The sequence below is a fragment of the Haemorhous mexicanus genome, chromosome Z, assembly GCF_027477595.1.
Source record: "Haemorhous mexicanus isolate bHaeMex1 chromosome Z, bHaeMex1.pri, whole genome shotgun sequence".
Taxonomy (NCBI): domain Eukaryota; kingdom Metazoa; phylum Chordata; class Aves; order Passeriformes; family Fringillidae; genus Haemorhous; species Haemorhous mexicanus.
Genome location: NC_082381.1, coordinates 72,387,827 through 72,405,094, shown reverse-complemented (window position 1 = coordinate 72,405,094; position 17,268 = coordinate 72,387,827). Strand labels below are relative to the sequence as shown.

Below are 17,268 nucleotides of genomic sequence, written 5' to 3'. Positions count from 1 at the left end.
AAGAGAAGGCCACTATCAACCTGTGTGAATATGCTGGCATTCAGTTCATTTTCTGAATATTCATACCATGCTCTGCTCCTCCTTCATATTCACCTGTCCCATTAAGGGAAAAGGTGGATTTTTGAGAACAATGAATAATGATTTTGTTCTAACTTCATTCTAAACCTCTGAAATATTAAAGCATGTTCTCCAAATTGGTTAATATGACTCAAACTTCAGCTACAAAAGGCCTTAACAACAAATTCTTTATAATAATACTAGAAAAGATAATTACAGTAACCACTTTAAGTACATCCACTGTCAGTACTCATTTGCAGATCACCCACAGAGGTTACTGCTATGTGCTCAGAAACAGAGGTTAAGCAAAACAGGGTATGTAGGCACACAAGCACTGCAGGCACACACTCTTAACTTCTCAGTTAGAGCAGTTAAGAGTGTGTGCCTCCAGCGCTTGTGTGCCATCATACCTAAAACTGCTTAAAGGGCTAGTTATTCAAAGGACTGTTAAGACGTATTTTCACATCCTTCACTAGAAAAGATCTGGACTTTTACTTCCCACTCCCAGCTTTGCAGTGTATTGACTAAGGAAGAACGTGTTACACTTACAGCCTCCCATCTGCTACTGTTCCATATCTAAGAGCCGGATACTTAAGCACTTTACACACCTGGAACAAAAAAGCTGCTTGGTTCATGTGATGATTATAGATCCCTGCTAAGTATGTGTATACGCCCCACTTTCTCCAAAGGGCACAGAATAATTGGGGGGGTGAGATGTTTGCTACATGCATCTTCTTGCCCTAATGAATACTGCCCCCTCCAGTTTCAGAAACAGAAACCTCAACTGTCTCCTTGTACAACACTGAAACTGCATTGTTATGGAGGTTGCATCAATATATCAGTTCCAAAATGAGAGGTAAGGTATGGAATTGCATTCCTGAAGACTAAGTTTTACTATATTTTTTAAAAACCCCAAAAACTGGACCCAGCAGTTACCCAGGTTTGAAATACAATCCAGATTTTTCAGTTGCAGTCCGAAATTCCATCACAAGGGGACATCTGGCTTTATAAGATCCAGATCTTATATATGAATGTAACAGAAAGCCTTCATACCTGTATCTCAAAAGAAGAACCATAACAAACCAGCAATACTTCAACAGTAGATGTTTTAAGAGACAGGAAGGCCTCCAAACCTACACCTTAAATGAGAGCTCAATAACTAAACTTCAGAGTAAAAGTTAGTGAATTGAAGGTTTGAAGAAATTTAGCGATATGTTGACCCTTCTCCTTTTAACTCACCAAAAGGTACAGCTAGAGGGGCATAAAAACAAAATGCAAATGCATTAAAGAAGGTCAGCAATTAGAAAGATCTTTTCCAGCCTCCCAGGTCCTCATGCTTAGTAGGAAAATTCAGCAAGGAGAGGTAGTATCCAGCCACAGAGGCTCTTACCAGGATTAGTAAAAAGCGAGACAAGCCCATGAGTCCATGAGACACACATCCAGTGGTGCTGAGGAAGGCAGATGATGCCAAGATGAGGCTGTCAAGATGCCTCTAAAAAGCCATGCAAAGGAGCTAGCGTGTCCCTCCCACAGTTAAAAAAATGGATGAGTATTCACAGGGCTTTGTCAAAACTCCACAACTACCTCCACATTGATGAAATATTTAACCCACTCTTGCCAATCACTGTAACAACACCTCCACAGTCTTCAAGACAATGTGGACATTATAATAATGGGGGAAGGCAACTCAAAATGGTAAAAAATGATCTTTTAGGAAAAACAAGAGAAGCCAGCATATTTATTTTCTGAAATAACTTAACATTTTTATGGTGACATTTTATAAAGTTTTTTAAAATAGCTTTCACCATCATTGGTATAAAAATACTTATCTCACATTAATCCAAAACTGTGAAGAATAACTTTATAGCACAATAACCAGGTATCTGAATTGATTCTTAAACTTGTATCCACTAAGTGGATTTGTCCCAGTCACTCTGTTTCAGCCACTATGGCACAACAGAAAAACAGGAAGAGGAAGAAGAAGAACAAAATAAAAGCATTTTGCTTTCAAGGGTTGTTAATTCAATACAGAATTAAAAAATTTGTGTTTCTCATTCCTTATTGAATACAGACATTGTATTCAGTAAGGAAGGAGAAACACAAATTTGTTGGTTTTTTTTTTTCCTACATTATTACTGCAGGAAATTATTTTAAAATGAGAAAATCAAAAGACGTACACTCTAATGCTTTGAAGTTCTAAGGAGGCAACATTTGCATGAGCACTAACTAATACATAATTACACCCTAGTATATTATCATCCCTGTGAAATTATTCAGCAGACACTGAGTAAGACTACAGCATACTTCATGCCACAATACTTATTTTTAACATTTTGTGGATAAAATGTAAGTTTAAATAGTATCAGATTCAATACACCTGACCTTTACACAAGGCTCTAAAACGCAGATTGTACTGCCAAGTCTATAAAATTATATATACTTATACACACTCACCAAAGTGACAGCACAATCCTAAATTAAGTTCTAAAAATACCATAAGCTCTATATAGTACCTGCTACATTGTTTGAAAATTAAATAAGACTAATTCAAATATTCTTTGAATCAAACATAACTTGTCAATACCAGAAGTTTGGTTTGGGGGTTCTTCAAAGATTTTGTAGAGTTTTTGTTCAGTTTTGACTCTCTTTGCTGGGAAGGCTTAGGGGGCTTTGTTTGACTTTGTTTTAGTTTTTATTTCTTGTAGAAAGAACTTAATAAAACTGGAGAGAAACACCTATCATCATTACTCAGTTCTCAAATGCCTCAAAAAAATATCAACAGAACATTTATTTAAATCTTTAAATGTAATCTTTTTGAGATTGAACTTTACAACCAAGAGGAAATACTCATTCTTTGCTTAAGATGACAACTAACCCTGACCTTTACCAAGTTCAAGTCCATCTAGTCAAGTGTGTTCCCTGGATTCCAGAGCCTAATTCCTGGAGATTACAAATGCTTATCTACACAAAGGCAACCAATGTTGAATTTGCAATTCCTGATTGCCACAATGAGTAGGGAGCCACCACTTAATATTGCCACACCATGGTTCAGTACATCCCAAAGACAGAGTGAGAAGGCACACTATCACTGTCTTGAAATCTTGACCACAACATACTTCAGCTTAACTGAACAAATACCTCATAAAGTTGTCTCTTTTCCCCCTCTGCCAGATGCTAGAAAACAGACCAATCAAGTGTTCGCATACTAGAGGAAAAGAGCAGCTCTTGATGTTCTCTTTTGTTACTCTACTAGACTCTCAAGACTCACTGTTCACACACTCATTTCAGACAACCAGCAACTAGAGCAAAGTATACTCACCAGAAGAATACCGAAATATTAAATCAGAGAACATCTGTGGTTTCTGTTCAGTCATTTGGATGCAGGAAAACTAACAAACAGGAGAGATGGCAATCTGCCATGGACTGGTTAGAACAGACAGGTTTAGGAAAAATGCCTTAGCGAACAATAACCAAGGGAGAAGCCATCACGTATCCTCTCTACTTATTTCCCCTTGAGAAATTTGGGTATTTTGCCAATCCACTCAAGGCCAAGCAAAGGTATGCAGTGGAAAGCCAGAAGAAAAGGAAGAGAAGCAAAAATGAAAGCTGCAAAAACCAAAGAGATTAGAGATTAGTAAACAGTGCTCACTTACACCACCACTTTAGCAGGGTTATAGCTTGGCACACCCACCTATTTCACTGAGCCCTGCTTTGCCTATTTGAAAGGGGAAACAGCCAACTGACTAGTCATTATCTTTATAGGTGCTAAGGAAAGTACCCTAAAGGCAATTCAGCACCATTAAAGTATATACCAGTACACTAAAAGTCACGTGCCAATTGCAAGCACCAGTGAGAATAGAACACCATGACTTTGATCTCCCTTCATTTGTAGACACTAAAACTTGTGCTTCTATATCATATTTAATTTTCTGTAACTAAAACAAGCCAGGTCAGGCATCTTTATTGAGTTACTGCTCTTAATATTTATTTAGAAGGAAAACTACATGGCTCTACACAAAACCAGCTGACAGCAAACCTAGCAACATCTCCATAAATGCTTGAGATGGCACTTCAGTATAAGTCATTCACCTCAGGAAAGTGCCATTCAGTAGCACATTGCAAGCTTCTGTGTCTAGCTTAAATTAAATGACAAACATTGCCTGAGGAATGGATTGCCTTACAAAGAGGCACAAAAAAAAAGGTCATGTTAATATTTAACTAGAATTTTCTTATATAACCAGTGATTGTCATGCATACTTTAGAGATCTTTAAGTGCTACCAACTTGCATGTATATGTGCCCACTCTTACATGGATTTTTCAACAAATATGAATCAGATTTACTAAGTACACCACTGTGTTTGTGATCCTCTGATTACTGCTGCTAGCTCAGCAAAGCAAAGTGCATACATACTATAAAAGTTGTCAAGGAGAGCCTAAGGTATTTAAACCTGAAAAGGACTGGATTGTATTCAGCATGATGCATTGCATCAATGCTTCAGTCCACAAAAATTGTTTTATTAATCTCAGATTAGAAAAGTGAAACTGTTATAAATAACTAAGTAGTTGTTAGCTTCTGTTATTATGTACTGGCTTTTGCAAATTATTAACAATTTTGATACAGTACAGTTTGTAATCACATTTAACTACTTTTGATAAAGTACAATTTGTCAGTGTTTGTGGCCAATGCTCTGACCCCTATGTAGCTTGTATTCTCAGAACATAATTTATCGATAATGTTTTGGTTTGTGAACAGTATGATAAATATACATGATAGTTTTAGCTTTCGCAAAATATTAACTTTTACAGAAGTAGCTGTGGCTGTAAAATAACAACTAAGATTTCTATTATTGTCACCTAGTTACAAAAATGAGAATAATTCAGATATATTTGTAAAATAGCTAATGTTGATTGAAAGTATGTGTGGAAAGAAATGAAACTGTCTGCAAAGTCAGGTAATATTCAAGGAATGGATGTGATAAAGACTCCTGCCCCTGACCCTTTGACTATTGATAACTGTCACCTGCTGAAAACATGCAACAGGGGCCATAGTGAGCGACACATGACTCTCAAAAAGATAATACACGTTACTGCATGTACTCTAGAAAGCAAGTCAAGGGTTGACCCAAACTAATGAATTCCCAGAACATGTAAATGAGTTCAAATAAATGTTTAAATATGTATAATTTTTATTAATATGTATTTGACCAATGCAATGGGAAAGGTATAAAAGAAGAATTGTTACAATTCACTGGTGTGCCTCTAGCTATGGCTATGCACCCAGCACTGTCTACTGTCCCTTTAATCCCTTATTAAACCTTTAAAAAAACTTTTAAAGATGAGGCTTGTTTCTCACAGAAACCTTTCTGAATCTAACTCATGGGCACTTTACTCATTTAGACAATCAATCCTAAATCCATTGATTTATATCCCCAATGAGGCAAGCATGTATTGTAATACTGTTGCTGCCGCTGAACAATAAAAACGAATTACTGTTTTTCTCTCATGCCCCCATGTTATAATACAGTAAACATGGGCAAAGAGTTGGAAACATCAGATTTACATGAAACAGTACTGGAACATAATATGCAATATGTTTGCCTAAAACATTATCAGCCTCCAAACATAAAACTTATGGGCTTCCAGAAACACAGGCTGTTTTCTTGAGGTTAGTCTTCCAGAAGTTCCTGCAAGTGATGTTTTGAATCCACAATGAACCAAACATACACATTCCAGTACAATAAAGAACTTATACAGCTTATTCCTTAATCTTCATGTGGGAAAAAATAAGCTACTTCAAATGTTTCTTCTTCCAGTTTTACTGTTAAGGAGGGAATGAAAGCACTGAGTGATTACCTAAATTCTGTATCATTTTCAAAATATACTTTAGAAGCTTCCATCTTACTTCCAACACACACACACTTATTCTATTTCAGAACAAGAAGTCTAATCTACTCAAGGATGCTTCATACTGAAACTGTTTTATACTTTTCATTAGTAAAAAATCGTAAGAAAAAATGAGAAGGGAAAAGATAATCAAAAAATACAATATAAATAATGGAAGCACACAAGGAATTTTTACTGTTCTCATTGTTTTCAATGAAATAAAATATTAGATTTGTCTTTTTGACTGTACAATCAAGCATGAATCTTTAAAAACATTTCAAGTGCAACCTCAAGTTTTACTACTATAGAGGAATAATAGGTTCAATTTAGAACGTATGATTTTACATGGAACACTATGACTGTCCTGTTTTTATTCTTCCTTTACATTTCTACCTGCCTATTTAATCTATGCAAACAGAAGTAGATGGTACTAGGTGTGCCACTAAAAATTTTTTCAAGTGATATAGAAATTAATCTCTGGGTTACAGCTTGAGAGACTACTGACCTCTTCCAGCTTCCTGTAAAATACTCCCTGCAATCCTCCTCTCTCTTCTTAGTGGGCTATTAACTGAAAGGTAAATGCCCTTGGGCACTTGGCCTCTGTGTGGGCACACGGCCCAAGACCATCAGAAACCCTAAAAGATTTACTGGATCACTGCATCCAGGTCATACACCTCTAAAGGACAATATCCCACTTTAAGCTATCCTATCCTTCTTTGACCGCTTGCTACCATCTTGTTTACAGCTTCTTGTGCATGCACAAGCCTCACCTGACAGCAGAAGCCCCACAAGCAAGTACTCATTCAAGTGGGCACTTCAAGGCAAGCTCTGACCAAAGAGGAGAGCCCTCTCACATCTCTCCACAGGGGAAAGAGTGCCAACAGAAAAGGAGAACATGACAGTGGCAGGAAATACAAACCTAATAGCTGATCAGTTAAGAGATGACAAAAAAATCTTGCTTCCAGTATAGAAGTCTGAGATGTCAAAACACAGGGAAGAATACAAGGTAAGCAATCACTATGCCATTGCTCCACCATTCCATTCTCATACACAAAAACCCCTATTTTTTTTTGTCTAAGCATGTGCTAACTCTTGTTTTTCCAGCATCCCCAAAACCCAGAAAGACCATTTCAGTCATCGCAAGCAATTCAAATTTTCCCCACACTCCTCTTTACACTTAAGAAGCACTTCTAGACTCCTGAAGAAGTTAAACTAAATACTTGGAGCTGGCTGGCACTGGCTCTGTGGGACTTAGCAGCTTCTCTAAGAAGCTACCCCTGTATCCCCTGCCACGCACACCCAGCGTACAGTTCTACTGCCTATCCATGCACTTGCTCCTCTACACCAACAGCCATTCACATATCATCAACATTTTCCTATGGCTAATGAAAAACACCATGCATGCTACTGGAAAATTATAAGGAACGCATGCCAGAAGAGCAAAGGAGCAGTGAGCACAACTACACACATCTACTTAAAAACCACACAAAGAGAGATGTTCTAAGATGGTGTATAGAACTTCTGGAAAAAGAAGTCTCTGTAAAGGTAAGGTCACTCAAGCCATTCAAATTATTCTGAACATACTTCTAACATTTCCAGCAGCACTCAAAAACTGAGTTTATAGCACAACAACTAAAGTTTGAAGTGAAGAAAGAGGCTTTATTCCTGTTTCCACAGTATCTTGCTGCAATTGAACTGGCAGATAAGTATTCAAGATTTAAAAATTCTTAATAATGAGAAAAAATAATACAGTGACTTTAGTAGTCCTACATATATTTAAATGGATGTGCAGTTTTTGCTTTCATGCCAAAATGAAAACATTTCCTTTGCTATTCTACATAAAATTTCTAAGGTAGATTTCAAATTCTCTTCGTTGGGATGCAAACATTTTAGAAACACAAATAAAAGCCAATTGAAAGTGAAAAAAAAAACAATCACCCACAAGCAGAAACAAACACAAAATCAGGCATTTATCTATACATTAATATAACAGGCTTTCACAAATTGGAAAAAAAACCCAAAACCAGGGTCTAGACAGGGTTTAATGTTTAAAATTCAGTACAATAAATTTATTCTAGGAGAAACACAAAAACTGCAGCATTGTCAAACTCATTGCCCCAGGTTAACAAAATATTATGCAACCAAATATACAAGGTTAGTCAGACTCACCTTCCCTCATTGATTTTTGCTTTGTCCCCATGGCAAGTGAAGTTCTCAATGTAGCCCAGGCTGCAGTTTATCCGTGTCCAGTCAGGCTGGCACACAGCAATGAAGTGAGGACGCAGTCTACCTATGGAGTACTTCGCAATGTCTGTCAACGACTGGCTAGCAGCTGCCCCAAAAATGAAGGTCCCAATGGCTTTGTAAATAGTGGCTATGTAGTTATTTCTGACAAATGAATTTGAGTGCAAATTATTATAAAAGACCGAGAGAGTCTCTCCTACGATTATCTGAAAAAGAAATAAGGAGAACAAGTTAATGATAATAAAATTAATAGAAAAGTATTATGCTATTTTTGTTAATACCCCACATACAGTTTCAGAAACTATTTTTTTTTTACAAACATTAAGCTGCAAATTTAAGTTTTCCAAGAGTCAGCAGTAACCATATCCAAACATTATAAACATTTTCACACAGAAGAGAAACACCTTTTTACTTTATCCTACCTCATGTTGAACTTAATCATATCATTTGCAGAATACTTATTAAAACAAAGCCTTCTTGGAGTAACATTCAACCATATTACTTGGTATGGCCCTAATTAGAAACATTTTCTCCTGCATAACTCCATTTTACATTGAGTCTTCTTCAACTAACTTCTACTGAGCAAAATTTTTCAAAGCTTGTTGGGTTTTTCATAAAACCAGAAACTGTTCTGAAGGGTTGAGACCTAATATCCAGATTGGAAAGGCCAGATGTTACAACCAAGAAATTTCCTATTGCTCATGGAAATTAAATCCTTTGGGGAGAAAAGAAAACTAACGAGGGTAGGGAAAGACAGGTCTTACTGAGGTCTTTCATAGGATTTTTCATCCTGCATGTCCAAGATATATGTATCAAGTACTGGCAAGAAAGCAGACCTAATTTTGTTTTCTTGCAGATTCATTTTATGCAGAAAGTAAGTTTTTCCTTATGCCAGATACAGAATTTCACTCTAGATAATTTGGATATTGAACTAGTTGGTCCCATTCTGTACAGAAAGGACCAATTAACACAGATGATCAGATACATGGAGGACTGGATCTATGTATGTATGTAAAGTTACCTTGAAAAATCATGTAAAAATTAAAATTATGGCTCTCTCTGTCACTTGAGATGCTGGGTCCTGGACCCCAACAAAGCAGAGCTGGGGTGAATGAAGCCATTATTTAGGCACTGCTACCCAGGCACATGGAGTGACAGCTTGTCAGAGGCTTTGCATATGAAGGCAAACAGACAATACTGCCAGATGGGTGACAATGAAGCTTTACACCCTCCACCACACCCAAACATGGGCTGAAGGAGAAGTACCAGAACATAACTAAAGCTGAGAAAGTTTTCAGTAAAGTACATAGACACCTAATCTAGAAAGTAACCTTTTGAGTAAGATGACTGAGCACAAATAGCCATGACAGGTAAATAATGAATCCCTTTCAAATAACATTGCTGCAAAACCTGCAAGAAGGTCACTTATCTCAGGTACCAAAAAATTAGTTTATGTCAGTGCAACTACTACACTGGACAGACATCAAAGAATATTCATCTTCAATAATCTAAGCATTGAGTAAAGGACACCAGTATTTGCTTTTACCATCTCACTATGAAGCAATCTTGACAGAAAAGCTTGATTTCACAACTAAAAGATATTCCCTGATGTTGCAAAAGAAACGTAGTTAGCTAAATATTCACATGGGCTCAAATGGAGATTGGATTAATTCAAAGGGAATACATCCATCAAAAAACTATATGTAGTGGAGCCTTTTCTGACTCAGGAAGTCCCTGAGCTGCAAATGGCTGGTAGCCAAGTGCTGAGGGCAATACATCAATCTTCTCATGCTCTATTCTGTTCTTCCTCACTCAGCTGTTTTAGTTGCTCTAGAAATGAAATAAGCTACATGGGCTTGTGACCAAGCACTGATGCCCTCAAGTAATATTGACTACCCAAAGGCAGTAACGGGGTGAAAAAAAAAGTCTTATCTTAAAGGCAGGATCTTCCGCATAAACCACTTGCCAGTTAACAAAACACACAAACCCTCCCTCCACCCAAAATTTCATCTGCTTCAGAAGCATTTCTGTAAGTTTTTGAAGCAACTTTTCCAAGAAGAGGGAAACCAGGCAAGTCACAGCTTCAATTTTCGGAACATATTTTTACACTTGCAAAAACCAAAAAACTCCACCCAAAAGCAACTTTCACCCAAATATGAGCTGAAAGTTGACCTGAAACTTTGATAAAAATCCTTGCAGTCCATATGTAAGGCAGAGTTAGATTATCATAATATCCCTCCTGACTGAAACCCACTAGCCCAGAGAAACAGCTGGTCAATACTGAGGAACACCTTTAGCTGTGCCTTTTCATTTTTGGCTCCTAAATATACTTGGATAAATATTTATACGCCTAAAAATCTTATTTGGCATAAGGAAGTTTTAGCTCTGTTCAAAGTGTGGCTCTGATGAGTTTGAATGCCACTCAACAGAACCATCAGTGGAGACTGAATCTTTTTAGCACGTGTGGACAGGGATCTTGAGGCCCCTCTGGCAGGGCCATTGTAGGAACTGCAGTGCAGTCCCACCAGACTCAGGACATGAAATAGGAACTGAAGAGGTCCAATTGCCCCCTCTGCTCATGAGGACACTTCCCAGCTATTTTTTGCCTCAGCACTGGTATTCTTCCAAGAGCCATTTGCACTCCATGTAGTCAAGGAAAGCTGCTGTTTTCTGCCAGGCTAAGGAATTTCACCAGTTGATCTTGGCTCAGACAAGCCACAAGAGGTGGCAACAGACAGGGACCTCAACTTTTGTCCACACATAGTAAGATATTAGGTTAGCTCAGCTGACAGCATATAATTAAATATTGGGGATAGAGAACCCCTATATGCTTGAGACAGTTCAGCTGACCTAGGAGCTGCAGTCAGAGAGAAATCCAAAAATTTGATTTGTAGTCACAGAGACTATCTGTCCAGCTCATTGATCTGGTGTGAAGAGGAGGAAAGAAGAAAAGTACCCTGTTTTCAGCCAGGTTAGGTGCAGTACACCTGCAGCAATTTAAGGGAGCCCCTGCAGTAATTTAAATGCAGACAGGCCCAGAGTTTTATCCTGATCTTCAGGAAAAAATCCAGGGGAAAACTTATTCTTCTTATTCTATTTGTGCATTTGGTAATATCTGACTGGAAGCCATAATCTTTTAAATAGTCTAGTATCTGTTGTTACACTTCCACACACAGAAGTATTCCCAAAGATTTTTGGCAGATAAAAAATACCGACTTAATAGGTAATGCACAATGACACTCTGAAACTAGCAAGTCCTGAAATAAAAGAATTGTGACAGTCGCAACACATTAGTGTTATTTTCAACAAATACGGTAAGATGTTTTTAACTCTCAGATTATAGAATTAAACCACCATAGTTCTAAGGTACTAAGGTACTATTTTTCTCTTCTATAATTCTAGCTGTTTGACTTCAGTTAAAGAAAACCTTTTAGTTATTCTTGCCACCATTTCTACTGCTTTAGCACCTGGCCTAAGGACATAATTTTAAGGTTGAGAAATCTTACAGAATAGTTTTGTAAACCTGTATTAACAGATTACCCCTCCTCCCTCTTCCCCACCCCCACTGAAATAAAAAGCAATGAAGAAAAGTTTAACTTACAACAATTACACTGAAAGGAATAATTATTCCTGCTAACAATTTATAAGAAATGGTGTCCTCTTTGTATGGATACCGGATGGATTCATCACTACAGAAAACGCCTCTCTGGAAGGGGGTACGTCGTGAACTGAGAATTGCAAAAGGCAAGCCAGCTGGCAAAAAGGAATACAAAATACATTACAAAACCAAAACAAACTGGCGATGATCATAGCCCCACATTTCCAAAGAGAAGTGCATAAAGAGGAATGGGCATGCAGGAAGTTAGAAGGTTATGCACTTCCCTTGGCCAATGACTACTGCCTTGACTTTGTAGCTTCCAGGAAGGATTGCTGAATGAAGGAAATCAAGGCAGGATTCCTCTCATCTTCATGTTTGTGGCACTTCAAGTGTGGAAGAATGCCAAAATCATGACTGTGTAAACAGTTCAGTGACAACCACTGAGGTGCTCAAACTGCTGCTACTGGCACAATTATAAAATTTTTCTTTATATCCCGGTTAGCAACAGTTGCCCCTGTACACCTTCTCTGGACAGCTTTACAAGTCAGAAGAGCATAAATTGCATTTCATGAAAGCAGAAAAAGAGTTGCTTTCAAAGGAGTGCAAATGCAGAGGGAATATGGAGAAAAGGAAATCACACATGCACACGATTCCCTCACTTCCTCACACACTGGATTATCTTCCTAGAATGACCTACAGCCTCAAGGCATGGAGATTTTATTCCCACCTCTTCCACCAAAGAGGATGCCTTCAGCTTAATCTAATAGCTACAGGACACAATACTAAGCTGCACAATGCTGCATGCTATTGCCGTCAAGGTACCCACAACACAAACCAAAATTATCTGAACAGCAAAATTCTTTTTTTCAAAATATTCAAAATAGGATGCAAATTACCATAAAGTGACAGAATCCCATTTCTAAATCCTGTTCCTCCATCCTTAACACACATACACCATCTGCACAATCTGTTTGTGTACAGGGATGAATACTCTCTGAAAGAAATGTCTGTATGGAAAACAAGCAGTGGAGGACCACAAAGAATGTTTAAAAACAAACAAAAAAATCTTATTTAGCTTGGGCATGTAAAGCCCAGTAGCACAAAAGCCCTTGACTTTATGCTCAAAATTCAGCTGTGTTGCACATAAAATGCATACCACTTTGAAGTTACATAGCAAAAGTTATCTGGAAGAGACACTCCCATCCAACGTTAAGGGATGAGAAAGATAAAAAAACAGTCTCCATCCTTCCTTCCCAGCAGAAATAAATGTTGTTGTAGTCTCAGTTCTCTCCTCAAGACCTCTGTGCCAAGACATAAGCTACCCCTTCTTTTCCAGATACACAGCTAGCCCCATAATAAGTATGTGTAAATAAAACTAAAGATGTAAAGAGCAGGAGAAAATGTGAACAAAAGAAGATACCAAGCATCAAGAAAACTGTTAGGGAAGAGACTTAGGATCCCTTCCAATCCTCTTCCTTCACCCATTAAGTCCACCAAACTAAGCCTGATTCCTGGGACCATCACAAGATATATAACTGGGATTTTATAAACAATTTACTATCAGTTTTGTTCTGCACACCTTTAAGTGCTCAAAAGAATACTTCAGTTTGAAAACAAAAGAACAACTAACAAACTAATGGCTCAAAAGGTGAAAAGAGTTCCCTGAAGTGGAACTTTGGTGAATGACACAACCTTATTCCTTGATCAGGCAGTTATATGGATGGGTCTATCATGTGGGCCTATCATGTGGGCCCATGCATTCCAGCTAAGCCTGCTGCAAAGAACCAGGTACCCTCTGTACTGCTGCTGTCATGAAACCAATAGCATGCAAAACCTCCCCTCCAAAAGTGGTAAAAAAAGACCCCTGTCACTGTCAAGAGGGTTTGTTTCCAATTCCATGCCAGTGGGACTACAACTGACACAGCTCTGGAAGCCATCCAAGCACACCAACAAAGCAGGAAGACAGCAGGATGGGCCAAGAGCCAAGCCAGAGCCTCACCAAAACACTGCACCATTCAGATACCAGCCAGCACAAAGCCTAGGAAGCTGGATTCTGCTGTACAGTGCAAAAACATAGCCTTTCCTACTAGGAAAAAACTCCTCTTCCTTTCTCTTAACAGGAAGAATATCAGGGTTTTGAAAAACACTGCGGATTTTTTCCCTCCTCTTGTGTTGGTATTGCGACAGAAGTCATGCTACACCATCAATTGTTTAGTATTTAGCTGACTTGGGTCAGGGTTGAGGCAGAAGCACATGCAGCCATGGTGAGGGAAGATGACTTGTCAACATAATGCTGTGGTGTTTCCAACACCATTTATTCTACAAAATACGTATGGAATGAAAATTTCATCATTTGCCCTGCACACATACTAATACCAACATTCCAGACTGTGTATTTGAGAAAAATGTATTGTTTGGACCTCCAAATCTTGAGAATTAGGCATATATATAAGCATTTCTTGATTATTTACATGGTTACTTCTTCAGAGTTGGTAGTTTTGATTATCATGGTAAAGCAGTTGTTCACAAAATTAAGTTCAGCCCAAAAAAACCTTATCACAGCTTCAGCACACTGCCACAAACACCTGTGGTTATAGTTAGATAATGTCACTGACATTCAATCACTAGCTCTGCATAACCCATTTTAAAGACCTGCTCTGTGAATAATGGTGTCATGGCACCTTACTCCTCATGTCCTCTAACCCAAACCTGGATGTTTCAGTTTCTCAAGGTGAGAGATTGGAAATTTTCAGGATGATGGAGTTATTCGGAGGGAGCTTTTTTAAATGTAATTTCCATCTCCTAAATCAGAAATAAAAAAAGTGTGTGGATCACAGGAATGAAGTCCCCTGTGCAGTGAGGATCTGCTCTTCCCTGCTGAGTGAAGCTGTTTGAAATGTGCGTGCTCATTCTCCAGCAATACTGAGATTATGATGTAATTAGCCCATAATTGCACCTTCCTCTAACCAGATCACGGAAACAAAATACCAAACCACTCCAAGTTTGTTTTTGTTCCATAAGCAAGAATGAACAGCTAAAATAAAATTGTCTTCTCTTTCATAATTTCTTTCCACCTCCTTTACTTTGAGTCTTAAAAGTTCTGGGTATCTATGCGACAGCCATTAAGCAACCATTAATTGGAAGAGCTAGGCACTGAGAAATATAGTAAACATAAGTCTTTCTTCAGTTTCCCCCAACTGCACAAGAGATTCAAGAAGTAATTCCACCAGTCATTTATCTTATTGCCGTTCTCAGCCCCTTTCAGTGTTGAAAGGATACATGCTCCATGAAAGCTTGAGAGAAAAGTTTTAATTTCTAAAAAACAGATTACAGTATAACTGATCAGATTAACTCAACACTGGTAAACTGAAATCATAGAATTTCAACATCTGTAATTTACCTCTGGCTCAATTCATGGCAGTATTAGCCTGAGAAGGGGAGATTTTGATATCTTTTTGGTTGAAGTATTCTCCAATGTCAATACCTAATCCCTCAGAACATGCTCCATGGAACAGGTTTAATTTATTTCCATTTAACATGCATTGATTGACTTCACTATTAGTAACCGATGGGAGAGAGCAGAAAAGCAGAAGTCAAACCAGAGAGGCATCAAGTGTTTTCAGCTTATGAAGCCAGTAATAGAACCTTCTCACAATACCGAGGGTTCTGTTCTGTTTTAAATAAATCAGCAAATTCTGCTTTTGTGAGTTTTCAAGGTGTTTTCATTTCTAAAATCAAATCAAAATTATTTCAAATATATAGCTTATGTATTTTCTGCAATGGAAGTTTCCCTTTAAGAAAATAAAGGGACGAAAAAACATAGTTTAGCTTTTTCAATACTGCAAGCAGAACAAGCAAGCAGAGGAACTGTTATTAAGTGATAAAGAGGCAAAGCTTCTTACCATATCAAGTAAAACAGTGGAGTTTGCCAACAGCTGGAATAAACATGTGACTTTTTCACCCTGACAGATACCATAATTTCAGAAGACAGGGATAAGTTTTTGCATCACAGTGGCAATTTCCTAAGCATGGAAGCTCCTGGTACAGGTGGACAGGATTTGACTGAAGATACCAAATGATACTTGTCTTTATGATGGTACTATCCATCACTAGTGTCAATGTCTTTAATTTCACAGATACAACTGAGGAAAAAATGTTTACTGTAGTATAGGAAGCGCTGTACTTTGACAGCAGATTTATTCACACAAATATCTAAAGCAGTTTCTCAAAAAAAGTAGCAAAGATTCAACAGCAGATCACTGTGAGAAGAAATCCTACTCATCTGCCACAGTCACACTGCCACATTCAGTTAAAAAAGGGTATTTGTGGGATATTGTAGGACCTATTTTGCTCAATTTTCCCTGAAAGCAGAAGAAATTGGGGAGTTTAAGTACTCCTTTTATGTAAGAAGTGGAGACAGCAGAGGAGCAGTAAAGGTTCTCTACTGAATACTTCTCATATGACAATTCCAAAAAGCTTCCCTGATACACACTTCATCTTCTAAGCTAGTTTTAATACCGTGAAGAAATTGCCTGAAGGGAAAAGGATAACACATATGTGAAGAGGAATTATACAGTTGGGAAGAGGCTACCTGTAGGGTAATCTCAAGGATAAAGCAAACAAGCTGGTGTAATGCAGTGCATATGCATTCTTAATGAATAACTAGCAGATGTACTGCTGACAGAGCTGGCAATTCTTTGATACAGTGGAAAATCAAGGCCATCCAGTTCTGCCTGCAAAACAACCCTTAAAGACTGAGGCAAGAGAACATATTGAGATTTGCGCAGTAATGAGTTCAGAGTCATGCATTTGGAGGTTAAACAACTCTGTTGACTTCGAGCTTGTCAGTTCAAACTAGGAGGGGGAAAATAATGTACTTGTGGTTGCAGTACATCAGTATAATAGTGTGACCATTAGACAAATCTTTTCAAAGGCATTAACTCTTTTAACTCATTTGACAAGAAATTTCCTCTGAAACAGTATTGAGTCAGAATTGGTAAATGCATTTATCCATTTGGTTTTAACTCATCTGTCTTAAGTGCAGACAGAGAAGGACTGCTAGGATACATCCCTCATTATCTCAAAACCGAGAGTTTTGTTTTGCACAGTTTAACAGAGCCGAAGGGCAGTAAATCAGCCAAATGCATACACAGCAGATAATAGAAAAAAGAGCAATACTGATCCAACAAGCAATCAAGAATTAAGGAATTACAAACACAATCGGTAATTGTGTAGGTATAGGGAGAAATGCAGGCTCTGAAATGTTTCAGTCAGAATACATGGAATACAAACACAAGTAGCTCAACTGATAAGACTACATATTTTAAACAATTACTATACCCTTGTCCAAAAGTGTGACTCATACAGTATAATGGATTAGATTTCCTCATAAGATGGAGTAATTTCTGACTGATTATGTTAGGTTTTTTCCCATAAATATACTGTATAACACAGGTCTATTTCTGTCCAAATTTCTAATCTTGGT

At 37.8% G+C, this 17,268-nt stretch overlaps 1 protein-coding gene across 1 annotated transcript in view; it reads right to left on the bottom strand.

Annotated features, from left to right (window-relative positions):
* Positions 1-17,268, bottom strand: part of PLPP1 (phospholipid phosphatase 1) — a 63,124-nt gene that overhangs the window by 22,808 nt on the left and 23,048 nt on the right. The window contains exons 2-3 of the mRNA XM_059836784.1: positions 11,787-11,938; positions 8,111-8,391 (exon numbers count right to left, since the gene is read on the bottom strand). Of these exons, the coding sequence (XP_059692767.1) occupies positions 8,111-8,391; positions 11,787-11,938 (433 nt within the window). The remainder of the gene's footprint in view (positions 1-8,110; positions 8,392-11,786; positions 11,939-17,268) is intronic.